The 27484-nt window shown below is 36.7% G+C and overlaps 1 protein-coding gene across 3 annotated transcripts in view; it reads left to right on the top strand.

Annotated features, from left to right (window-relative positions):
• The window catches only part of CDH13 (cadherin 13), a 398606-nt gene that overhangs the window by 270755 nt on the left and 100367 nt on the right, over positions 1–27484 (top strand). For all 3 annotated transcript variants that reach the window (XM_072346191.1, XM_072346192.1, XM_072346190.1), the window contains one exon: positions 7302–7480. In XM_072346191.1, the coding sequence (XP_072202292.1) occupies positions 7302–7480 (179 nt within the window). The remainder of the gene's footprint in view (positions 1–7301; positions 7481–27484) is intronic.

The following is a 27484-nucleotide window of genomic DNA, read 5'->3' as shown; positions in this document are numbered from 1 at the left end:
GGTCACTAGGTTGATTTTAATTAAGGCTTATAAGCATCTGTGGTGTGCTTCATTTATGATGTAATAATCTAATTTGGAAATAGCTGCTTAGATCTCACTGCTTTAGAAACATGCACAGTTAGAGAAAGAAAAATGTTTTTAACTACTTCTTTCCATTCAAATCTTGGTGAAGGAATGCCTTTGTGATATCCCATTTAGAACTGCTCGGAGATGTTTTGATCTCGTGCCCTGATCTTGGCATGTTAGTGAACAAAGCGGTACCTTAAGAAGAACTTTGGAACAAACCATACCAGTACATTCGATTACACAGTCAGTGATGTAACTTTCTGCATGCACACAGGAGTGTTATTGTTTGAAGAAGTGTTTGTAGCCGGTAGTAGATGCACTCACGCTGTGGGTTTCATAACTGATATATAAAACAGAACGTTTATCAACTCTGGCTCCTGCAAGCAGACTATTGCTTTATCACATTTGCTATTAACTGAGAAAATGTGTAGAATTCAGATAATGTATAAAGGAAACAAATGTCTAATATCTTGAGAGCTTGGCATGTTTGAGAGCGTTACGTTCTTAACACTGTACTAACAGTGGGGTGCTAACACCTGCATTTTGTGCTGTTTACAGTATAACCTTATTGTTACAAGGGTTGTTTTTCTATGTAAGTCTGTGGTTGCATGAGTAGATATGATTTATTACTTTACAAAACCTAATTAGTATTCCATAACCAGGTAGCTCTTATACGAAGTGATGGCTTTTACTTTCTTTAGCAAAACATGCGGTTTAACTGTGTTGCTGTGTCAACACACTCAGTGCAAAGAAGATAAATGTCAGATCTGGCTGTTATAGAAAGTACACTATGCATAACAAAGCTGCTGGGATTAGTATCAGTGGATTATTTCATGAACGGCAAGCAAGTGAATGAAATTGCAAACTGTTCTCTCTCTAATGTACATCCAAATAAACTGCTAACATGGAATTCCCTGAACAGAAAAGTTTGCATCTAATGCATGTTACTGATAATGTTTGTGAGGGTTGGTATCTTCTGAAATTACCAGCATTCCATAGACTGTGCAGTAGGACTCCATTCTAAAGCATAAAAGAAAATGCTGGGGAAAAGGTTTATTTATGTATTTGTACAAATGGTATTTACAGATGACTTTTAAATGTGGTTGTAAACTGCTATTAACTGTTCTAGTAGTGGAAACTGGGTTTAAATCAACAGGGATCCTGGGACAGGAGGGTGACTTCTGTTTATTTCCATTTCCCAGTTGCTTGTTCATGTGCTGCATTTTTGCTGCTGTTACAGAGTTTAGGCTGAATCTTATTACAAAAAATATATCTGGCTTAGCAAATGGTATCATCCATGTCACATAACTTCAATTAATGCAGATTCACTTACCGGCATTTCATATATGTCATTGTCTCACTTGGAGCTGCATATACCTTAATATTGTTTTCAGTCACGTTACTCTCTACCCTATGGTATATCCTGAGACAATACTAGATATAAGTCATTCTCAAAAAGCTCCCACCAGCACTGAGTAATTTCCTCTACCAAAACAGCCGTATTATTCATGAAAAAAATTCTTGTTAGTATTGCTAATGATCTTCCTGCCCTTATGTCCCTACTGTTTTGTTATATTCAACAAAGAATCTCCCATTATCTCTTCCTCAGTTTACATAGTTTCTGGCCACGTTAGCTCTCTATAGATAGCAGCCATTCTTCTCAGTTCTTAATCTCTATTTAATGTTACTGAAGTTTCTTTTCTGCCTGAACAGCAATTTGTTATTTGTTCCGCATCTGAGATTTAACTAGTTCATCACTTCTGCTGACTGCAACAGGTTGGCAGGGACTGATCTGCAGTGCCTTCTAAACTGTGGCTTAGATAGTTAATTTATCCTGCATCTGCCAGGCATCGATGTTGATGCTGTTAAAAAGTCCTGTGGAGCAGGAAATTATTGCCCCATGCAAATTTAAGATATGCTAAAAGACCAAAGTCATTAATTCTTACTAAATGTCTTCTCTATTGAGAAAAGCCTTCCAGTCTTTAATAACATGTGTAAGTTAATAACTGTAGTTGCAATTCAAATGCACTTGATTGGAGACATAATGGGCCTTTCTTCTTATATTTGTTTTGCTTCCCTGGGGCTTGTTGTCTTTAAAGTACAAAATGACAGTCAAACATAATTAGTTATGATAGGTGTAGGAGTGAGAAGGCTTTTCTCCTTTGCTTCACATTCTGAAAGCTGTTGGGCTTTATTCTATAGCAATAGATGTAAAGTGCTTTAGAGATGCTAAGAACCTTCTCGTTTTCTTCCTTTTTCTTATTTTTTGTTTTCTGGTCTCCTTCATGGGTTAAAATAGCTTTATTTCCTAAAATTATACTGTTGTGCAACTAATTATTTTTGATATACAGGGGCACATCTGAACTTTTTAAGAAGCTGTATTTAGAATTCAGCAAACTGATGGTGCTAATTATGAAATCAGGCATTTTTCTTACTGTAGTGCATTCGTCAGGCAGTTACTGAACCGAACATACAGTGAGACAGAAAACCAATGTAACTCTCTAGTCGGAAGGTTTTTAGCACTGTAACTCTGATAAAACCTTTCAGTCCTTAAATTGGATAATATTTTAAGGTTAGGATTGAGAGTCATCTTCTAAGAGAGTTGCACAATTGTAAATCCTTTATTTTTAATCACAGTAAATTGCACTTAAACACCCTGAGAGAAATAACAAGACGATATTCATCTGAACAGTGTGGAAAAAGTTATAAATCCCAGTGTTTTGCCAGATAAGAACTTTGAAAGTAGCTCCTTGGTAAATGTTCAATAAGTCATGTTGAAATACAGAAGGAAAAATGGCTGTATTGCTCTGTAAGACCCCACAAAAACCACATCTCTGAGTACAGCGTGTATTGGTATAACACTTATGAATGACGAAACCTACTGCTTCATCAGCTGAGTGGGAATAGGATGTAGTTGCCCACTGTGTAAAACCCTCAGAAGGAATTGGGCACAAAGTCTTCAGCCAGTTTGGCAGCTGAATATAAAAACAAAATATTAAAGAAGAAGAAAAGTAAGAATGAGGTTTTTAGAAGTAGTTTCATCAATTTCCTGAACTGCTCCCAGTGTTCTCTCGGCATCTTGGCAGTCAAAACAAAGGGAAAAAAAAGAGTGGGGTTGTGGAGGGACAGGAAAAGCAAAAGAAAGGTTAAGCAGTAAAACAATGTTTCCCAAGATACCATCTGCTCCAATCACCACAAAACTGTGCAAGTGTTTTGCTTTAAGACTTAATGCCTAAGGGGAGGTTTTTGCCAATACTTCCAAGCCGACTTACAGGCCAAATGTGCAATCAACAGATTGATAGCTTCAATGTTTGAAACAATGACTTGTCTAGTAGAATGTGTGCTGGATCGATGAGGAAAACGGAGATGTGAGCAGAGGGTTTGAGAGATTATGATAATAGTTAAACTGCCCAGAGGGTGTGACAAATAAAGCGTGAATATTGAAACACGCCATGGAATAACTGTACCTTTTCTGGGAGAAGCTGCCTCAGTGAATATCTGCACATCATCAGCAGAACTCAAAAGTTGCTGATTTTGCAGACATTTGTTCCTCAGCTTGATAAGTTAATATATATTGTTTAACATGATAATGTAGCAAGCTGTTGTTTTGTGGTTTGAAAGCCAGCTGCGTTTGATTGATGCCAGGAATGGAAGTATTTATAAAATGACACTGAATTAGATGTAGTCAGTTTATGGGACTGGGGAAATGGATCTTTTATGAAGAATAAAACTTTATGATGAAGAAGTAATACTGAGGAAGCGTGCATCTTGATTTAAACACTTTTGGACCGGATGTATGTCATAGAGCCTTTCATTTTAAAAGTTAGTGCAGCTGCATTTCAAGGGATCAGATCTCTTAATGTAGTCTTTGTGGTGGCCCATCCCAGAATGTATGGTCAAGTGCACTGTGAACACCCTGACAGGTTATAGTCAAGTTGTCGGACTTCTACATGATGTCTTTGGAATATGTTTTAATTCCTGGTTTAAAGCTGCTGGGATTTTTGTTTTATTATTGTTGTTGTTATTATTGAGACACCAATCCATTCTAATTTTTGCATATATGAGAGTTATTGTTTTGATGTAATAAGGTATGTACCACTCTGCTTTCAAATAGATTGATGACAGTGAGTTCTGGTTAGTTTGCGAACATGAGAACAAGGCTGTGAGAGAGGTGTGTCCAAGTACAAGCTGTTAGCATGGCTGTAGAAGCAGAGTACCATTTTTCAGCTCAATGCAAGGTTTCCTTTCTGTTTTTAGCAGCACTATTTGACTTCAGTTATTGGAGTGATGAAGGCGTATAAGTGATGTTTAAGGAGTTGTAATTCTTTGTGCTGATGTTCATGAACCAAAAGCAGATACAATCTTATACAGACTGTAATAATATATAATGACATCTAACAAGAAGTTTTATATGCATTTTTACATCTGTTATGTGAACTTGTGAGAATAAAATAACTTTTGCTTAAGCACATCTGCCACCTTGATGGTTAACTGGATACTAATATCTCCGAACCTTAGAGGCAAGATATAAACAAAGAGAACCAATTATCTACTCTCCTACTGGGACTAGTGTGTCTTTGCAAAATGATGTAAAAGCCAGGTGTGTTATTTTCTGATTTGCTGTATTTTCTTAATTTTTTTATCCCTCTGAAGGAAAGGAATGGTTAAATGAATAAAATAATGTCTAGTGAATAGAAAGGTTCAAGGACTTCAGCTGGTAAATCAGGATTGTATTCAGCCACTGTATCAAGCCAGTTTCATGCCAGAGTAACTGGAGCCTTGTGGATTTACATCAGATTCTGAAATCTGTATGTGCATTCTTATCATTAGAAATATTTCAGTAGAACTGACTAGAGCAACTGTGTAAATGAAATTACACACTTAGGTGGAAATCTTAATCACATTCTAAATCTCTGCTGAATAACTCATCCAGTAGATTAATAATGGTAGGAATTTACATTTAAAATATCATCTAATGTATTGAAGAGCATAGCATCCCATTAAACTGTGCTTTTTGAGAGGCCACACCAAATATCATTGAATTTCATTTACATTTGAGCACTCTTTTAGATTCCTTGAAGATTTGTCTTATTTCTTATTTATTTCAGTGAGGTCTTGTGACTCTGGAGGCCTTTGTGAAAAATGCTATCTAACATGAAAATCATCTTCAAATGCAATAAATATATTTGAAAAAAATACATCCATGTTTCTTACAAAAAGAGATAAATATTCTTCCTTCAACATAGAAAGGTGTTATTTTTTCTTTTGAAGACGCCTCAAAGAAAGTAGTTGAAAATATCAGGGTGAGAATCATCTTGTAATATTGGAAAACATGGCATGGCATCCAGTGGCAAGCTCCTTTTTGAGCTGTCTGACCTTTAATCACTGGTGAATAAAACCAACATGCTGTCAGATCTGTTCTGTTTCTCTAGGGGGTAGCTTTGCGTGACGTAGCAATGAAGCAAAACCTTTGAGAGCTTCTTTTCAAGGTCACTACAAGAGCCAATACTTTGTACTCAAAGAAGCAAGCACCCCCCAAAAAAGCTTAAACGTATCTAAACATGACAGCTGTGTTTAACACTGAGTGAGGAAATTTGTTCTAGTTTATGAATTATTTGGTTTTGTTTGTATCTTTACCACTGTATTTCATTTCATTTGATTTTAAGTAAGCTATGCTGGAAGACCTTCACAAAGAATATATCATCATAAATGAATAATATTTCTGTTCTGCTGGCAGTGTAATGACTTAGGCCTTGTTTGTACTAGAAAGTTTTAATCCTGTGTTGTTATTTTGGCACAAAAGACTATGTGGATACTGTTGGATAGATCAAAGAATCTTACGTGTTCAGTGTGAAATGAAAATATTGTATTTGAAATTGTTTTTATTGTGATAAAATTTTAAGATAATTGTTTACTGAAAGTCAGTGGGGGAAAAAGAGTTAGCTAATACAGATGAACTGAACTCTGACAAAGAGTTGCAATTAACTTTGACATCGTGGTTCATGTGTTGGATGATACGTTTTCAGTGCTAAGCTACTTAAATGGAATTTGGATAGTTGATGGAATTTGACTAAATGGTTTTGGTTTAGATTTTTAGGCAGAAGAGTGAATACTTCCTTACCTTCCCTATTTGTATCTGGTTTACTAATGTCTTCTGCATGAATTTGTTACTTTATTCACTGTTGAAATTTCAACAGTTGACTTTTTTGTTCGTTAGAATTTTATTCTTTGTTCAGGCCAATGTTACAAGAAACACTTTAGTTTTGGTGTGATTGTATGTTGCTTCTGGATAGATTTTAAAAAGGAACAAAAAACCTCTTATGTTTATACCTATAGATTGATTAAAGAATTATAATGGTCTAGGGGTGAATATTGCAGGGTTCAGCCCTGCTGTCTAATTAGTTCCTTTCTTTGCTTCCTACAACACAAAGCAAATAAAAGATGCTTTGATAAAACTGTCACCTCTGGTGTGCAAGGGAGAGGATAAGATTTGATCTCAAGATGTGGGAATGTGCTTCATTAGTTAACAGAATATTGGTAGCTTCTCAGTTGTCTCTGTATTAACCACAGTGTAGAAGAATGTTTTGGGCTTTATTTTCCTCTTTAAATCATTTAAGATTCTGTGCAACCAGTGGCATCCGCCCTGTTGCTCTCTATAACAGAACTGCATGCTATAGAATTTTTGTAATAAAAACAACTTTGGTGCTCTAAAGATAGCTGAGCAATAGTGTGTTCAGAGTGATGCACTAAGCCCAGCAGTATGTTCAAATCAGAATTCAGTGAGCTTTAGTCATGATAAAATTTGTCATATTGGCAGAAGGCTTAAAATGTCCAACCAATTTTGAAACAGCGCAAAACTGCACAAACTGCAGATGGAAACCTTTCCGTTATTTCAGCATTGCCTCTGCATCTTCAGCAGGAGATCCTGTTGACTTTATGCCCAAAGAATTTAAAGCCTGGGAGATGCTTTAGTGATGTTCTTTATGTGGGCAGCAACAAAGTACTCAAATATGGGGTATTTAAGTGAGTCATTTGTTTGCTGCAAACTAAAAACATGAGTTTTTGTTAGCTCAACAGCGAATAGAAACAGGAAAAATGCGATTTTGAAGTATCATGTGAAACTATTTAATGGTCCTGATGAGGTAGTTATGTACTCATTTGGTTTTTGTGTTTGAAAGTAGTACAACAAATGTGCTTACTAACTGCATTCTGTTGACTGTCCACCTTTCCCTTAGGAACTACTGTGATGCGGATGACGGCGTTCGATGCTGATGATGCTAGCACGGACAATGCTCTTCTGCGTTATAACATCCTCAAGCAGACACCTACCAAACCTTCCCCAAATATGTTCTATATTGACCCAGAAAAGGGAGATATAGTCACAGTGGTGTCACCTGTACTGCTGGATCGTGAGGTAAGTTTCCTGTCACAAGATAACATCTTATTGTTTGTGCTCATAACCTTTTGTGAATATTTTGTCAATTCAGGGTGTTGTGAAGGAGGGTGGAGGTTTGCATGCTTAACTGTGAGGAGTCTTTCATAGCATTCTTTTTATTTCTTGGTGAAAGAAGATACGTGCTGTGATCTCTATTTATAAATCTAATGGTCTTCAGTGCTGGGCAGGACGTTTGGTGTTGGCTGATGAGAATAAAGATCTGAGAAATAAAGGAAGGTCAACCCTGAGTAACCAATTATTTGCCAACAGAAGAAATAAAAGGCTTAATTGTGTGTATGGCTTGCTATTAGACTGTTACAGTTTGGTGCTTCTAAGACTTTTCTAGAAGTTTGTTTGTATTGAGAGAACCTAGTGGAATAATTCAGTAGTAAATGTAGTAATAAAGGGACAGACAGTCTGCATGTAGTTTTGAGATGAAACAGTGTAGTACCAAAATTGATGTAGATTAACTGTCATTTAACATTACAAGAGTGTGAACCAATGGCAAAGAAAGTGTAGGTATAATCATTTCAGGTTGAGTAGAGAATGAATTAGTAGTTATCAGAATGCATGAGATCTGGACAACAACCTAAAATGACCTAAATAGTTACTCTGTAAATCAGTGGTTCCCTTAGTTATATAGGCCTGTGTGCTCTTAAGGTCCTGCAGGTGACCAGGAGTCTTGCAGACTGGTCCAAGGAAATTCAAAACCCTGAACTCTTATCAACCTTGTTGCATTTTGAGTGTATGTGTTGAATTACAGTGCTTGTCTTTTAAGCTGGCTATGATATCACAATGATAAGATTCCTAAATATAGTTTCTTCCATGTAAGCGTATTCAAGAAAGCAGGAAATGGGGTTTGTTGCCCAATAGGAGATGCTGAGATTTGGTGATGCCAGGCATCTGGCAAGTTTTGAATGTACTGTGTAGTTCATAGTTATTTTTTTTTCAACACTACAGCACTGTCAGAGCAGTTGCCATGAAATAGCTTCAGAAATTTTCATTTCAGTGCAAGGAATAAAAAGGGTTTTACCCTGAAGTAAAACAAAGTTTGGGCATCCAGAGGGCTTAGTTTTTTTATATCTGATTAAATATATGTGGGAGGATCACAGCATGCATAAGTAAACATCTATGCTGATGATACAGGTAAGGAGATAAAAATCAAATGAAACATTTTCTGGTAATATTTTAGGATTAAAAAAGAATTCTAAGTAGATGCTTTTTAAAACAAAAGGGAAAAAAATGAGTTGGGTTCTGCTGAGCCTGAGGTGGCATCTGTTTGTTCTTCTGGCTGCACAGGACTGGTTTAAAATGAGGACAGTTTTATGAAGTTCCACCAAGCCTTCAAAATTTGTTGTTCTATGACTTGCCAAGCTGAGTATATGTGTATATAGACATCCCACATTTTATCGGCCAAGCTGTGGGGTGCTAATGGCAACTGCTCAGGGAAGCTGAGAGTTCTTCATGTCTCCATGGCTCAGTGCGGTGCTCAATTTGTATGGTCTGAATTTTCTGTCTTATTTTCATTGATAATTTTTTCAGACTCAGAATTGTTTCCAAAGGTCCATGATTTTTCAGGGTTTGCAGTTCTGGTAGGTGATCAAAACCATCAGTTTTCAGAAGGTTTGTAAGGACACATTTTTGAAGATTAATGTGTGCCTTATTTCTTGTGGGATTTCAGCATCCTTGAATGTGTCAGAGGTAAAGACTGAGGAGTGCTAGTGAGCAAATTATACCTCCAAATATCTGTGGGAGAATACGTTAGACCCATAGATTGAAGAGAAGGATGCCCTTTATGAAAGTGTGTGATCTAAATGACCCTAAATAGAACACAGAGTTTAAAAAAAATAATAATAAAAATGAAAGGAATCTTAAGAAAATGTCCTGAGCTGTGTACTTTAGGGGTGGACAGTCCATTTCAAACTGACACTTCTCTGCAGTTTAAGAAAATATAAGTAAAGATTATACACAGGATGAGAAAACTCTTCTTTTAGCATCAGCTCTTAAATTTCCTTTATGCTACAGCAATCAGTTTTTCTGCTCACCCACAAAGTTGTTTTGCCAGTGTTACAGGTGCCTGCTCAGTAGGAAAATAGCTGCATGATTTGTATACAGTTTGCATGACTCTAATGCTACAAGAAAGCTGCCACCACAGTTAAGGGAAATATTTACTCTTCTGTCTGAGGAGTAATATGCTTGTGCTTTTGATAGGAACTGCTGCACTTAATTCTGTTTAAAAAAATATATAAAAATGTAAAAGATTTCAAAATATCTGCAATGTGCTGGACTATATTCTGACATGTTTTTAAACAACTCAAGAAAACCAATTCAGGTGTTCTCTGATCCTTAGAAACATTGTGCTGTATTCAGTTAAAAACGCTTATTCTTCAGTGAGACCAGCAATCAGCATGTCTGTGTGAAGCCATGCTACCTTTTTAGTAAGCTTCTCCCATATATTTTACTTCTGAACCAATCTTGGTGCACTGAGATATTTTGGTTTTGTTTTTTTTTTTTTTTAAATCATATATACCTTCTCTTTATTGCTTGAAAATATGGACCTGTGATAACCTTATGCCATAAACAACAAGAAACCTGGAGTGGCTCCAGTCCTTCCTGCTGATGCTTAAGCAGATTACTTGCAATCATGTATTAGTTGACTAAGAGTTCCAATTAACTGAATGCCTCTAAGCTTTAAACACCAATTGCAACAACAAACAACAATAAAAAATCTACCTGTGTAGCAGCTGGTAAATCTGGTAAATACCCATTCCTGTCCATGCATTGATGAGTTAATGTATATTGGCAAGCAGTTTCTCAAGTCAACAGCAGTCCACCGATACATATTCCTTCATGCATAGCATGTTGGTGAATGAATGCTTGCGTAATTGTTCTCTTACGGTATTCCTCAATTTCTGCTGCGATAAGTGAATCACAATGTTCTTGTTGATAGAGTGTAAGTTCTCTGAAGGGGGAGCAGCAGATAACAGAAAAACCTTGTCCACTTCTGCTGATGGACACTACTCCCTTCAACCATGTTTTCCATTTTGGAGATGTGTGTTAAGCAGTCAGTATACTTATTACTTACTCGATCTAAATGCAAATGCTGAACCAACAGAGCACTCTCATTTTTAATGAAAAGATATTAATCTTTTCAGCAAATGCATTCCACATTTGATCTTCGTATTAACCTCTAAAATATTCATTTTTATTGTGATTTGTTGGAAAATGTATACCTTGGAGCATATCAGCTCTGAGTTGGAATAATTGTATCTTTTTGTCTTGTTTTCTCTGATAGAATTCCCACTCACACACTTTTACCTTGTTTTACAATGTAGTAAATTCCATGGCTGGACTTCGGTTTTTATAGAGGTTTGATATTTCAGTGGCAGATATGGAAATATCTCATTTCTTTTCCATTTAGAATACAAGATAAATGAAGTATTCATCCTTTACTCTTGATTAATGCATTTCTTATACTGTATTTTCAGATGCCTGTAAATAGGGCAAGCAGTGGATCTTTGGACAGTTTTTCAGAGATTATTATATAATCTACTCTATCTTAAATATTAGAGAGTTAGAAAAATGAGGAGAATAATTCTTCCAGTAATAATTCTAGCTCGCAAATGAACAGGCAGAGGTGGGAAGTGCTTGCTGGTGAGATATAAACTCATTTAAAATAAACTTCTGATGAACTTTAATGCATGAAGTAGGATAGAAGCTTTCTTTGTCAGAGTAGTTCTGTTTGTTTCCTGCTATAATTTTGATGGTAAAATTTAATCTATTAGTTGTGAAAGAGACTGGGTGAAAGAGATGTATGCAAGTAAGAATTAAGTCATACCATAAGTAATATTCAGGTTGAGAAGAGTAAAGTTTCCTATTGCTAGAACTTTGGAAAGAAATCTTCATTAAATATTGTGATTTGCAGAATTTCTATGAATCTTTCACTACGTTCTTATTTATCTGATTTGACTTTAATTCAACATATTCTGACAACACACAGTCTGCAGATTTTGCTTATAACCAACAAAAAAACACATGCCAGTAATATAGAACTCACAGGCAGCCATTTTACTGGAAGGTTATTGGCTCTGCTCAGGTGTGAATGTGTTTTTTTCACATGTGCAGTTCTCTGTAGTGTTTTGTGTTCTGGTTTAGGGTTTTTGGTTTTTGTACACATGAAATATCATGAGCTCTCCGCTGATGTATTGCAAAAAGATCTAAAAATATCTTTAAGGCATTTAGTAAAAGTGACATAGATTGATTTTTAACTGCCCGTAGACTTTGAACAGAGGCTGATAACTAACGTATGTCTTTGTTTTTGGCTGAAGTTCCATTCGAGAGAAAAAAATAAATATCAGCTCAATAGATGTGTAGATATTAAAATCACAGTGTGTCAAATGACTGAGAGAGAAGTGATGAGAATTAAGAGACATTGCAGAGAATGGTAGATTACTGCTAAGGACTGCTAAGTGATGATATGTATTCTGTAAGTACTAAGGGCCCAATGGTGACAGAAGTTCAATTACAACAGCAGTTATTAAAACCATTCCATGTATCTTGTAGATGTCTGGATCAGCGTCAGTTCAGAATAGAGAATTGGAAGGGACAGAAGATAAGGAAAGTCTGAAAGATGCACACTTTCTACGTCTTCCATCTTTTTCTAAGGGCTAAGGAATACGACTGCAAAGTTAGAAATATCTATCAGTTAATCTCAATACTCTCCATCTCTCCAAATATTTTTAGTTTCTAGGCTGGTTTTGCTATACTGCAGTTATCCTTTAAAGTTTTCTGTCATAAATTCAGAATTTTTTGTCAAGTATCAGTACTTCTGGATTGCTTAGTTCTTAAGAGAGGAAGAAGGAGGGCATCTGAAATTGATGAATTTATGACCTTTGTGGATTAAGTAGAGTTCATACTGAAAAGAAAATGGAGTTACTTCATAGTCACTGTGGGGGTGATGCTTAGCTGTACAAGAGTAGCAGCTCTGACTACTTTGTACTCTACAAGAGATACCCCAGGGACAGTTCAGAAGAAAAGGCTTTTTGTGCTTTAACATAAAAAAAACAATCAGTATGCTCTTTTCTCAAAATACAGTCAAAAGAGTAGCAAAAGAGTGATTAAAAGCTCTATCTTTAGTCAAGAGCAGTGTCAAATAAATGCCTTTATACTTTGTGCTGTCTTGAGCACCTAAGCCTTATATTGTTGTAAATTTGCTAAAACGTATTTGTATGTAAGCTGTTTTGCTATCTTGGCACAGGAAGGAATTACCCAGCGCCAGAAAGTAGGATTACCCAATGGTCATGTTCCCAAGAAAATAACAAGACCCTTGAATAAAAATTTAGTACCCACCAAAAAAATCCAGTTGTTAAATGTGGTTTGTGTCTAGATTGTTTTCCTTCATTCTTGTTTTGTTTTTTTCTTTTTACTTAAAAATGGGGATATCGCTACTTATTTTTAGTGTTTATTTTAGTGTTCCACTAACAAATTCAGATTTCCCCGTAATGTTATTGGGCAATAATTCCTGTGCTATCATTGGATCATTGCTTCTGATTTCCCCAAATGCCAATCAAATAGTAGTTCATCTCATTGTATTATTTCTTTTCTATGAAATATTAGTAAGCGTTTCTCTATGCAGTTGTGTCAGCATCCTGTAGTCCTCAGTTTAGTCTTTTCTTCACATGCATTGTGTATTTTTTTTATATGGGTATGAAAGATCTCCATGTGATTTTTCTCACTTGCTTGAGGATCACTGAATTCTGTCAGTGATCAAAATGCTGTCTTCTTTTCATATAATTCAGTTTTGCTGATTACTTTTTACATTTTGCTTTTGACATCTTCAATGTGTTTCTGTCTCATAGGATGGAATTTTATTTATTTTTTCATGGCAAACTAAACTTCCTTAAGTGGAAATCCATAAAGCATCCTTCTCACTATAGAACAAGTATAAACTGAGCTCAGGACCAAATATAAATCACTCCTAAGAGAGGACATTGCTTTCTCAAAAGAGATTTGTAAGCACTTAAAGTTAGTGCCATAATTATACCTCAATTTTTAAATAGGTACCCCTGTCTAAAATATGATTTCTGCCATGTAAGTTGATGGTACCATGGAGCAGTATTTTATGAACGCTGACTTTTCTTTTAAGTCATATAATAAATGATGAACTTAAATTATGTTTCCTGACAATATGTACTTCATGATTTTTAGAGTAGTAGACTATAACCTGCCCTGGACATGATGATGTTCTTAGCATAGTATGGAAATACTTGCCCCCTTAATTTCCCTCTAGGGCATTTCTACTGGGATGTTCCAATGTGGAAAGTTAAGGAATATGTTTCGGCAGGCCAGGTGACATGCACCCTGCAGGTGAAGTTGGGATGTATGACAATGATGGCTGGGGAGAATTAGAATCTCTAAAATGAGGGAAAATTCTTCTGCTAGCCATGAATATTTTTCAGCTTTAAGGAACAACAATGGAAAGAGGCCATAGAATCTGGTCTTTGTTTCTGCAGTGAAGAGGGGGGGAAAGTAAATTCTATTCCAAATGTATTTCAATTTAATAAACATCTGTCATGTATATTTAAAACTGCCATTTCTGGATTGTAATTATATCATCTGAAAATAAGTCCTTCTCAAAAGAGAATTGAAGTGACAAGCTGAAGAAAATGAAACATGACATTGCTTGTTCTCCTTTCGTCCTACAGCTAAAATTTAAATTAAGTTTCTTCTTGTCAGAAAGTATTTTAATTAGAAATTATTTTTGATTGCAGTTTTCAGAGAGGGATGGGATTCTTCTAGTATGTATACAGGAGTTGTACAGCATCCCCATAATACTCAATTAATCATTTGCAGATATTTTTAATAACTGACAGATGTGCTGGTAAGTCTAAGGGGAGTTCAACCATTAGAAATGGATCTAAAGATTTTTACCTTTTTTGATGTTCGTCAACACCTTTGCATATAGCTGTGCTGTCTCGGATGTCTGGCTATAGTTTCTTGTTGGGAGAAATGAATACTTGGTATTAGCAGTAACTAGACTGTGAAATTAGGCTGGTTCAGTTCAATTTATGTTTATTACTAATTTCTCTTTTAAAAATCCTGAATGAAAGTTATGGAGTCATATTCTTATGGGAGGGATGTATCTTTATCCTTCTAAGTTCATTTATACTCATTCTGCAGTCCTTTAATGAACGAGAAGAGCCTAATTAAATTTTCTTCCTATATACTTTCAGCTTTCAAATGTTCTTCTTTGAGTTTCTCCATAATAGCCTAGTCTAAATTTCACAGAGGACTGTGGCACTTATGCTGTTACCATCGTACATGTTGGCTTTCAATGCTGAGTTTCTATGAGTCAGTCTGTAGGGACAGAATGCAGATGTTTGCCCTAATATCACTATTTCTAATATCAGTGATATCATTATTTCTGAACTGACATAAATGTTTTAACACCTGATTTAGCTGTCACCAGGTAGTGAAGCCAGAGCAGGGTATGGGAATGCAGTTCTGAATGGCTATCCAGCTAATAGTTTCATGGAAGTTGCATTTCAGAGAGTAAGTAGGTCTACATACTAATAGGAAGACCTTGGGGTTAAAAATTACAGAGCTGAAGCATTTGTTACATCAACTTTTATTTTGACTGCGTGCATGAAACTCTTAGACAGGAAGAATGACTTGAGGGGTGTTAGATGTGCAGTAGGAGACATTTCTCAAGGGAATTTGATGTGTGCATTATAGTGCCTGGAGGTCCAAAGAGTTCCATTAACATCATTAGAAGCTTGAGAACACAAGAGAAAGACAGTAAAATCTGTGCTGAAGCTGATATAGATCTGATTGTGAACTTCTTGAGTAATTGGGAGGTTGTTGCCCTTGGTTCTAGTGGCACACTTAGCAGCAGGTCGAAGGCAGCTGTGTAGCTGAATAGGGGAATAAGAGTTAGCGCAGCTTTTTGCTGGACTTCTGATTTCTCACTGTAGCTGAATTAGGGCATTAAGGTATCATCTTCTTGCCTCAAAGAAAAAATAATCAGCAGGCTCTGTGCCTAGCCATCTCTCCACATGTAAAGGTAGCAATTTCAGTTAACAATAGGTAAAAGTGTTGCTTTTAGCTGTCTGGCCAAAGAGATGGTTGCGAGAGGTTCAGAGAAGCAAGTGGTGCGTGATTCAGGCAGGAGATTTCAGCAATCTGAAGTAGATTATTTGTCAAACCTGTCCAATTAGAAGATTTTTAGAAATTGTTGTAAAGCATGTTTGGTCTTGGCTGTGCTTGCAGCAGGTCCCTTACGTTAAAGAGCAATGTGTCCTCCTGCTTAACTTCCCCTCTGTGTGCCTGAAGCTTTCCCAGAAGAATGTTTTTCTGGCCTTCATCTTTTATGTTCCATAGATCTCTCAGTACGTCTGTCTAGTTTACTGACTGAACAAGAACCTAACCCATCGTGCTGCTTCACTTGCAGGGTTAGGTTCTTGCTCAGTCAGTAAACTAGCTCCTACTGGGTTCCTGAAACAGATCAGCTCACAGAAATGTCTAATGTCTTCCAAAAGTATCAAGTGAGAAATGAGATGAAACTGTTTTAGCAGAGGGACAGGAAAGCAAATCATCAGTGCAAGGAACTAGTGAGACATTCCCTTAGCTTGGCTGTTTTGTGTGATCTTCCCTTGGGTTCGTGACTTACTGTCACTTTATGTATGTAGCTTTACTGCTGTGAAACTGTTCTTTCTTTCAAGCCTATGTAGTGCCTGGAGGCTTATTTAGAAATCCAATATGGAGCTTACATGTGGAAATCTTGGTGCAGCACTGTTTTCGAAAACATAAAGCCCTCAAAAGTTATACTCCATTTCATCCTGCAACAGAATATCAGATAAGGCTTGCAAAAATCTTTTACCTTACAGGACAGCAGTTGTAATGTATCTGATTGTACAGCCACTCTGGATTCACTGTGCAGGACTCTGTAAAGGGCATTGATTTCCTCCCAAGAACAGAACGGCACAGTTGAAGGTACTTTCTACTTTGAAAATAAAAATGCTTTCAGTGCTGTATCATCACCAACAATATGACTCTTCCTCCTCAGAGAGTAAGAAGGATTTGTTTCTTACATAGGAAATAATTCCACTAGCGATAGCCTCAAGCCTGCAGTGAGTTTTTCATCTTGCCTAATTCATTAAGGACTGTGTGAGTCTTAGCTGAGAACTGCTTTCAGGTGATAGAAGTTCCTTCAAATTCAGTTCTCTTTGGGTGCACTGGAAGCAGAGAAAAGGATTTGATGGAAGACATTTCTTGGCTAACAGCCCCTTGAACTAACAATTTCTGTGTACTTAAAATGTGTATATATGCAAATCTATATAAGTGTATATGGGCATACTGGTATATTGTGCCATTTTGGTTTTGAGGGTTCTTTAAGAGTTGATGCTGTGACTGGTTTGCCCTCAATTAGAAAATGCAGTGCAGTACCATAAGACTAGGTTGTGGCTGTTGTGTATCGCAATGAAAGGACAATTACATCACATTGAAAGGTGTAGATAGCAAAAGCTTGATTTAATTCTAAGGCAGCTACAAAAATGGAGTCTTAGAACTTTAGTGAGGGTGTAATATTAGAACAAAATCACGACTTTAAGCTGTGTAAAATGGCATATGTTTGGTGTTTGGTTCTTTAAACCTTTAAATAGATCCTGACTCCTTCAAGGTATGAGATGAAGAATTTGTGGGTTCAAAACGTTCTTATTCAAACTTCTGTCCTGTTAGTTACTTTCTACTAGCATCGGTGTATCAGTTTATTTTTTCCCCATAGTTCATACATAATAGTTTCTCTTTACCTCATATGCATTCTGATAAATTGTTTACGTGATCTGGCATGTTAGTGTCATTTCTGGAAGGCAAAATGATTTGGTGATTTGATCTCAGTGACTTGGTGAGTTACTCCTACTTGAACAGATGAAATTTAAATTAAACAGGAGATGCTGTTTTCCAATAGATAAAGCAAAATGTTTTTCCTTTCTGAAATTACGGAAAGAAGTGTGTAATTTCTGTCTCACAAAGAAGGAAGACAGAAAAATGACACAGATTTTGGAATATAAATTAAGAATTTATATGACATTTTGAGGAAATGGATAAGAGGATGCCTTGTGATTCAGTTGAACCAAAGGCTCTTTTCCAATCCTATCCAGGGAAAATAAATTATATAGTATAATTCAGACTATTACTGATAAGTGTAATGGATCAAACAGAATATTCTAAGTTTCAATAAGTAGTTGTAAGAAAGGTAACATTCTAAGCACTTTCCTATTTTGTTTTCTTATTTTTCTGCTCAGTCTATCTCAGAAAATAATAGCCAGTATCTTTAAAACAAATCATACAATGCTGTGGGAAACATACTAGAATGTTTTATATCATTTTAAACATGTTTTTTTGTACCAAGTTATAAATATTGAAGAAAACTAAAAAAGCATGTTATAGCTTTTTGCTTATAAACGTATTTCCTATTCATGCACTGGCATAACAGTAATCATTCAAAGATATGATGGCTGATTTGAGACTTATAGGTAACATGTTTTAAATGTAACGAGAAGGCTAAGGAATGAATAATCACCTGTGTAAGAAGTCTAGCAAAAAATACTGTGCAGAAGGGGGGGGTGGGGGGGAAGAATGAGCAGCAGTAAGTAGCTGTTGAAGGATTTGTGGGAGTATTCACTTGTGCCTCATGTAGGCATTAAAGGAAGATGTACTCCTGTATGGGTGATGAGGAAGGAGCACTTTAGTTTTCTGATGTGTTGTATGGACCATCAAAACTGCCTTTTCCTTTTCACTGTGATGGAGATTGGGAGATTCAGAATGACAAGTTTATGGGGTAGACTAGATAGTGCAGGCTCTCTTAGAAATAAGTAGGTGACTACTTATCAACTATCATGAAAAGATGTCACAAGAAATATAGTGAGTTAGGATTCTGAGTAATTTTTTTGCATGTATGAGTAAAGAAAGCAGTAAAATGTGTAAAGAATCTAGATGAAGAAAAATAAGCAAGAGAATTTCTTATTGAAGAGTAAACTCTGAAATAAACATCCTAAATAAATGCTTATAATTTGAAGTAGAATAAAAAGAATCCAGCAGCCCTTGTTTGTATGCTTTACAACAGCAGCATAAACAACAACAAAAATAAGCCCTCTGTGGGCAAAGTATCTATTAGAAACTAAAGTGTTTAGAGTTAAAATTTGTTCCTTTCCTACTTCTAGAGGTGTAACTTAAAGATTAATTTTGATGTAAATTGAGAGTTTTCCCTGTGTGGAATTAGAAATAATTACTAACCTTCATGCATAACCTTCTTACTTTTAAGGTTGCAAAGAAGTAAAACAAGTAATCAAAAGAGAACGTATACTTGAGAAAGCCTACAAAAATAAGGCATTTAAGGAATGTAGAGCAATCAGTAGATGTCCCACACATCTGATGAGCATCGTGATATCAGTGGATGTGATGAAAAAGTAAACAGGTGAAAAGCACTTGTGCTATTTGTGGAAAAACTGGCTTTTGTGAAGAACGCTTCATTTCTGTATATCCAGATGTTCACATAATAAGGTGCTATTTAAGGTTAGAACAAACTTCTCTCTATCTTGCTAGTCTTTTAAAAGATATAATTTGAGTACTTCAGGAAAAAAAAAAAAAAGCAAATCTGCCATGTGAGCATGGCAGAAGAATGGAAACAAGAAAGGATTTGAGATGTTATTATATCCACATTGTTTTTAGGTTTTGTGAGTCATCTGGGGCTTCTCTTCCATAGAAAATTGCTTCAAAAATTGCTCCAGGCAGTTAGCTCAAAAATCATGTTTCCAGATTTGTTCGTAGACTTACAACACTTGTTCACATCTGCTCAGTCTAAATGGACACAAACAAATACTTTGGTTTTAGTTCCAGCCTTTGAACTTAAGCAAGGTGCAACCTTATCTGAAATCTAGGTATCTGTGACTTATTATATTAGAGTTTTATCCCTACCTCCTTTCTTTTTAACCATCACAGCAGCTGGTTAGAAGAAAAAAAGTGATGAGTGAAATTAGGTGGCTTCTTCCATGCTTCATCATTTAAATAAACCGGATCAGAGTTTCAAAGGTAATGATTTCACCAAGAGATGGGACTAATCAACACCACTGAAATCAGGCCTTCTTCCCATTATGTGGCTAAAGATTTTAGACAATGAGGATGTTGTATTTAGTTGTATTGTCTTAATCTGAGCTATCCCTTGAGAAGGGGCAATAGTGTGATCATATCAGTGTTGGACCAGTATTCCGGGTGTCAGTAATGTGGAAGTAATATTACTAATATTTTTAAAATATATTTTACATAAAAGCATTCTTCAAATACAGGTGCATGTCAAATACAAAGGATATGAAGGTTATGAAATGAGCTAATGGGAAGAGGAAGACGTGAATGCATTTTATTACTTCCTCTTTAATCACTGGAAAAATCCATTTTCAGCTGATCAGATTTTGATGCGCAGAATGATAGGTTCTTGCAAGTTCAAATAGGTGTTTCATCTGAAGGCTCTCCACACTGTAGGCTGTAGTTCACTTGACCTGTTCCTTTTAACACATATGTTAGTAGATAAGGAAATAATGGATACTGCAGGGGTATGCGGGCAATAGGATTTCCATAGGGATGGTTGCTGAAAGTAATGCCTCTTGGGGAGAGGGAAGCAGGAGCAGATTTTTAAGTGCTGATCAGTGATTCTCAGTGTTCACAACCAGAGCCAGGTCTAAGTGGGTCCTTATACATAGTCTTATTGTAACTGCTGCTTTGCACATTTGTTTGTTACTGTAGTTCCTTAGAAGCTGGGACACATCTTTCACATTAGAAATAAATATTCTGCCCCATGGAAACCAGTGCTTTTATTAATTCATTCTGTTAATTAATTAGCATATTGAAATGCTCATTCCCTGAACTGAAAAGCTGGGAAACTGTATTCATCTCATGAAAACACTCAGCTGCTATTTTAATGCTTCACTTTTGCTGTCTGAGATGCTATGATGTATTTATAGTATTTTTTTTTTTTTTATTTTTTTTGAAATTAAAAGAATAACAAACAACCACAGGCGAGTTGAGCAGAAATGCTTTACAAGCTTGTAAATTCTCCTGAGGCTTTTCAGATAAACATTCTCCTTCTTAAAGCATCTGATGGGTATGCTTATGAAATACAAGGTCTTTATTTGACTGCATTAAAAGAGAGGATTCTTGATCTGTCCCAGATACTTCTTACCTTAGAAAGACTTTTCTGTGTGTCCTGATTTTATCTGGGCCATTTAATTTCTGATACCTTCAGTCTATACAACAAACAAAACACAAGAGACAAAATAACTTTTTTAGAAGTAATTTTAAGCATGGAAGTTTAGTGGAAGAGTGAAGCGTCATTAATTTTATCAGGCCATATAATGAAAAGGAAAAATAAGTCTAAATAAGAGGTCAAAATCTGTATTTAGAGTTATTAGTAGTTTTATGGGGCATTCAGAATTGGTATTCCCTGGTTGACTCATAAACTTACTTTTATAATTGTCAAATCTAATTGCTCGTGCCACAGTCTTTAATTATTTATTTATGGTGCTAAAGATGTTGAACATTATATTCTGTCCTCAGAACTTTTAATTGTTACAACCAGAAGGGGATACCTCAGCCTGTGCTTTGCTCTGAGGTCAGAAACTTGGATGATAGTTAAATGAGCGTTTGGAACTGTGTGAGCCTCTGTAGTGGTAAGGAGAGGAAAAAACACACCAGAGAAGAGTTTACTTTAGGAAAAGGTTGTAGAGCTGTTGAGGAAGAGGAATCTGTATCCCATTTTCGGCACAGGAATGTACTGAGGGTTTTTCTAGGTGACCGATGCTGAATGTGAGCTGGCATATGCTTAAGAACTGCAGAACGGTTGTCCTTCATTAAAATTTGGTTATGAAGTAATCGTTTATGAAGCCAAGTGTGGCAGCACAGTTGAATGCCCATGTCTGCATATGCATGGCCCTTGCTAACTTGCTCCATCTAGGGGATACTAGGAATAATTTGTTTTTTTTCTTCTGTGTTTTAAGCCTTATGTAAAAAGAAAAAATTAAAATGTAGCTACACCAAATTGAATGTCAAACCGAGAACCAGCCTGCAAAGCATAAGGAGTGTGCTTTATATATACAATGGTAGGATCCCAGCACTTGTCTTACCCACCATTATTTAGTAAACATATAAAACCAGTTCATGTGTTCAGCCCACAGAGAGGCTTTTATTGACCTCATATTATCTGTTGTTAAACACTTTGGGCTTGAAAAAGAATTAATATTGGTTATGAAATTTGGAGTGCCTTGCAGTGCTTGAAAATAAGTAAATGTAGGTTTGGTGCTGAACGTGGTATTTTCTGTAGGGCATTTTGGCTCTCTCAGACAGTAGCCTAGCAATAATTTCCTCACCCAAAACAGCATGTGCTGGTAATAAGCTGCTGCTCGTCTTTCTTGCTTAACCATTCCCTATGTTGACCGTCCATTATAGAGGTGTGCAAGTCAGAAACTGAACGTTAACTGTAAGAAGCACACATTTCACCACATTAGACTCTGCTAATTAGCTCTAAATGATGCCTAGGCCTGAATCAGAACATTTGACTTCATTCCAGAGATGTTATTTCATATTCATTAACACTGATTTTTAGCGTGTTAACAATGTAGAAATACTTTCATTGAGCTAAAGATGTGCATAATATTTTCATCACTAATACCAGCATCATTAGCAGTATATTTTAAAGGCATTTAGTTGTAAGGGGGAACGTCGTATGCAAAATTAAAATAACTGTCACCTCATTAGTTACAACCACATCAAAATATTTAATTTGTGGAGTAACTCATTCCTAGACATGAGCAGAACAAAAAGTAGTGCTTCATTCTGCTGCTGTTTTTAAAACCAGAAATGGAGATTAACGATCAGGAGAGCAGAGTGAGTTAACAGCAGAAATAAAAACGTGAGCTGAAACCTGAGAAATGAGAGAACTGCAGCATTTTGTCACTAAGGGGGGAAAAAAAAGAAATAAAAGCGGAAAAAAAAGAAAAAGGTAAAGAAATCTCAATAGAAGAAGCTGTCTAAATGGGAATCTCAGAGCAGTGTGAACTCTGGATGGCTGAGATCATAGTGTTGGAAAATATTGCATTGAGACACTTCCTGGTGTGAGATCTCATTTATGTTCCCAATCCTGGCAACTCTCTCCAGAAGTCAAGGAGTGCTTTAGCTGGTGTGAGCTGTAGCTGTATTGGTATTAAAGGATGTGGAAGTGTGTATCCTGTGCTCTAGTCCTGCTGAGTTATGTGCTTTTTGAGTGTCTCTGGATCGCCAGTTCCAGCCTGGAATTTTGTCCTTCAGTCATAACTAAACCATCAGAAAGGGATGTGGCATCTGAAACTCAACCAAATTGAATGTCAAAACCAGATCTGATTCAGAAATCTGACTCTCTTAAGTACTGTAAAGGATGCAGGTTAGTGGTGCTCCCATCAACTCTGCAACACTTCTTATTTCAGAATAGTCCTTGATAGTTGCACTCTCTCGGGATACTTGCCCAACTTTGTAACCCTTACATACAGTCATTCTCACCTCTGCCTCAGCCATGACCCCCTTAGTGCCCTTACCCTGCAATAACAAGGCCTGCAGTCATGATTTCCCTTGCCCTCACCTGCACAAGGTTTTGAACTTTGCTGCCTGTCTCTTTTTGAATGACTGAGCCACTCGCAGTTTTGGCATTTTCTTTTAACCTTTCTGTAGATTTAGCTTATAGCCAGATCTGTGGGCTCTCACTGTGATGCCCTCTGTTAGATACTGAAAACATAACTTGTATTGTCTTGCAATGTACACAGCAAATTACTCTTATTACTCATCTCCAGTCTTTTGCTGCAGCAATCCATTACAGAAGAAATAAGCACCAAATCTTACAGAAAAGGGCAAAAAGAGCAGCTAAGCTGAAATCACAGCTGCTTTTCTATGTTATCTATCAATGACTGCTTCCAAATAATTCTGCTGTTCATGTATCCTCTAATTCAGGATTCCCAGGTTCTTGTCTCAGAGTGAAAATACCTTTTGGTGCCTTTGAGAGCAAAAGTAATCATTTCTACGCTAGCTCCACTGATGGGGAATATTAAACGCAGACATACCAAATGTCTAGGCCAAAATCAGCTAGAAAGCTTGAATTCATAAAATGTGTTCATTTTCTCTTCTTAAATGCCCTGCAGATGCTTAATGGCATGATTAATATGGAAAGAAATTAGTGGGCTCTTGCATTATCTTTTGCTTTAACAGTTCAGGTTTGTACTTGGCAATGCAAGAAATCAGCAGCAATGAGGAGCTCAATACCTTGGAGTGTATGTTCTGTTTGACAGTAAAAATTGCACCTGCACAAGTTAGGACACCATTCTGAAATTAAGTTTCTGTAACTAGAAAATTGGGTTTGAAAGCTCACAAGAGAAAGCTTTTTGTGCAATTCTCAACAGCTCCTGCTTTCACTGCGTTAGAAATCTCACACAAATAGTTCTTTGTGCAGTAGGCATCAACACTTGTGGTTGTTTTAGATGTGGTTTATGGAGGGTAATAAATATTAAACCTAATCTTCTGTGTCACTGATACAGGCAGATAAAGTTGTCTGCTTAAATAGGTGAGGGTATTGCAGTTAAAGGCAGGTAATAAGTTTCGGTATGTGTGGTGCATTTGATTCTAGGCATAGACTTTATTTGGAAATCAAAAGTGAGAAATCTGAGTACGTGTCTGTATGTCTCAAATATTTATTTGTCATCCCAGCTATTGCTTAGTTGAAACGTTTGGAGCTTCTCTATCTGATCCCACGAGATGTCCCATAAAAGAGTTTTGCCTCTGGGTATCAATATCTATAAGCAACACAGCTGTTAGACTCAGCAGTGTGATAGATTCAGCTTTTATGAACATAATGAAATGGAATTTTTAAATGCAGTAAAAACAGACATAAGACGGCATATCAAACAGAATAGAGTCCGTCTGTGTTCTCCTTCTCAGGAGCTCTATATGCTTCTGTTGCTTTTAAAAATAAGAACTGCTCAGGAGATTCTGCATCCTACTTTCCACATGCTGAAACCAGGGCTGCTCTGCTATGCACAAATCAAATCAGGCTGTATTGCATATTAATCAGAGCCCCTTTAGCAATACTTGCCACTCAGCAGCAAGACTGTAACACTTTCATCCTTGCACAGAATGTGCTGTCATAATTGGTTTGTGTTAGGTGTTAGAAACATCTTGTGACTGAATGACCTGTAACTAATAAGAAGCAATGCTCAAATGAAATGAAGGTCCTTGTCTTTCAAGCACTATACAAATGGGTTCCATCTGGCAATGTAGTGACTAAATGCGTGATTTATGTTGGGCTCTTATGTGTTATAGGGTGTGAGATTTAAAGATCCTCATCAGAATGCAGTGGTTCCTGCTACAGCTTTGAAGCTTTTGAACCTTACAGGAAGCTTGAAAGACAACGACAGATTAATTAGGGAAGAAAAAAAGTAAGAAATTTTGGTTTAGAACTGTTAAGGTTAAATTACATTAAAGAGCACACCTTTCATATCCTGTTTAGTTTTGAAATGATATCTGAATGAGCAAAAGGAGAGTGTTGAAAATGAAAGCAAATGGTGAGGTGGTTAAAACATTCACCTGGAAAGCATTCTGTGGAATTTTCATGTAAGAGCTTAAACCACAGTCTGTCCTTAATGGAACCATATTGGAGTTGAATTGTTTCTTGATGCGTATGTCATTGAAACCCGTGCTTTCCAATTAAAAGTGGTGGTTTTGAAGGGTCAGTGTTTCCTAATGAGAAGTATTTAATAATAAAATACTAATTGGATGTAATGAAGATAGTGTCTCATAGTTTGGAGGCCCTGGTATTTTCCTGCAGAAATAACATTTCTTGACATGAAGGGACTATTTCTTGCTCTCACGTGTTCAGGATAAACCTGACCAGCACGTTAAATTGTACTTGAAAAAATATTGCAGAGATACTGGTGACTTTGTGTACACTGATCAGCTTTAAAACTGCTTTTTACACCAACACTGACATTTTTTCCTCTTTGCTCTCATTCTTGATTCCTTTTTACAGCAGCCTTGAGTTCCTTAATAGCAGCGCCTTGGGACAGGAGGTATTTCTGCTGTATTTGCTTATTCTTGCCTGGGAACAGTATGATTTAATGCAGTAGGTTGGTAGCTGAAATGGATGCTGTCTGATTGCTTCCTGCACACTGTGATCCAGGGAGAGTGGGTTGGAGGAACGTGGCAGAGGAAGAAGAGCAGTGACAGGCAGTTCTTCTTTCTCTGGGGAGAGCAGCAACGTATGTTGAATTGGGAACAGGTATCAGGAGTGCGGGTGTAAGAGAAAAACTGCAAGCTGAGAGCTTCCCACATAGGAAACAAAAAGAGACACCCAAAAGGAGCAGGGAGCAGATATCCAGCCAAGCCTCAGTGATTACGGAGAAAAAGAGAAATCCTAGGAGGTCTGTGTGAGTTTGTTACAGTTTGAGAAGGCAGTGAAAATTGCTGGAGGAAGAGCAAAATTGATCCCATCCAGTAGCACACAGCGCTCAGGGGGATCTTTTGTCTAGGGTTTTTTTTCCAACCTATTTTACATAGTGAAGTTAATTTTTGTTTTTTCTTTTGGAAATAAGAAGACTCTTTTTACTCACTCACTATGTGTTGAACCTTATTCTAGCTGCTACAGTTAGTCTCCTTTTATGTTACCAGTCAGAGATTAATAGCTTTTTCTGTTTCAATGCCTGGCTGATTCATCCTTGAGTAAGGATAGTATATAAAGAGCACCCGCTCCTCTAAACTCTGTCCAGCTTCCATCCAAATATATTGCTATGGATTCAGGTACCTTACAAGGTATCCATAGTTTTGTTGATTTTCCCCTTCAGACTCCAATAGAAGCCTCTCTCTCAAGTTGCATGATTTTAAGATATGACTTTTAGAATTTTAAGATGCTATTGACTTTGTAGTATTGCTGTTATTCTAACACTTCTTCATATTTCTTTACATATCTACATTGAGAAATGCTCACGTATTTTAGGGGGCCAGGGAGAAATAGCTTTAGTCCCTTCACCCTTTCTTGAAATGCAGTATAATACCATTTCAAGCAAAAAATACATTCTAAAACTCTAGTGGTGAGGTATTATACAAAAGTAAATACATCAGCTAAGAGAAATGTAAGATCTAGTTCATCTCCCTCCCATGCAGTATTCACCATAATTGAATTAAGAAGTTTTACTAGAGATACTATGACAGGGAGGTGACTGCTCCACCCTAGGCAACTGTGCTGCATTCAAATGCGTGTTTCTGCAGGGCTCAAAACTACAGTAGAGCTTTGTTGGCCAACCTTAAATATCCAGTAGAGCAATAGGAGATGCTTTCAGAAGGCGCTCTTTAACCTGATAGCTAGCAAAGACAAATTACGTTGTCCAGTCTAACCTCCATTAGGGCTAAGAGGCAACTTGTACTGCAGTTCTTACTGCTGTGTCTTACCTTCAAAACCTTGCCGTAGGTCACTCTTTCTCTTTCAGAGCTATTTTCTTCCTACTTTTACTGGTGAACAGGACTCAGTCTTGGACCAGAATGTGTCACACAGTAGCATGAACACAATATAAAAACTCCTTAACCCTTTCTTAAAGAGAAATTGTGATAAATATATAAATAAAGCAAAGCCAATTGGGTTAAACAGGCAGAAGTGAAACCCCAGGTTTTCTCAGTGATTGACAATTTAGCTGACGAGGATGTTGAAAGGGTACTGCAGCACCTCTGTTGGCCTCATGCATCACAGGAGGAAACTTGAGAGCCTGCTGGAGATAAGAAATGGGGTGCTGATAGTAACACAGAATAACTGCTGCTTGTTTCTTATCTAGATTATCTTTGTCAAACACGTTACTTGAACTTAAGCAAAACAGTGAATTTGGTCTGTCTTTTAGTTACTCAGATCCATGTTTCAGACCCAGAAGGTGCTAC

This window comes from Excalfactoria chinensis, chromosome 11 (assembly GCF_039878825.1).
Source record: "Excalfactoria chinensis isolate bCotChi1 chromosome 11, bCotChi1.hap2, whole genome shotgun sequence".
Lineage (NCBI taxonomy): Eukaryota > Metazoa > Chordata > Aves > Galliformes > Phasianidae > Excalfactoria > Excalfactoria chinensis.
The sequence above is the reverse complement of the archived record's forward strand: the minus strand, read 5'-3'. Positions and strand labels throughout refer to the sequence as shown.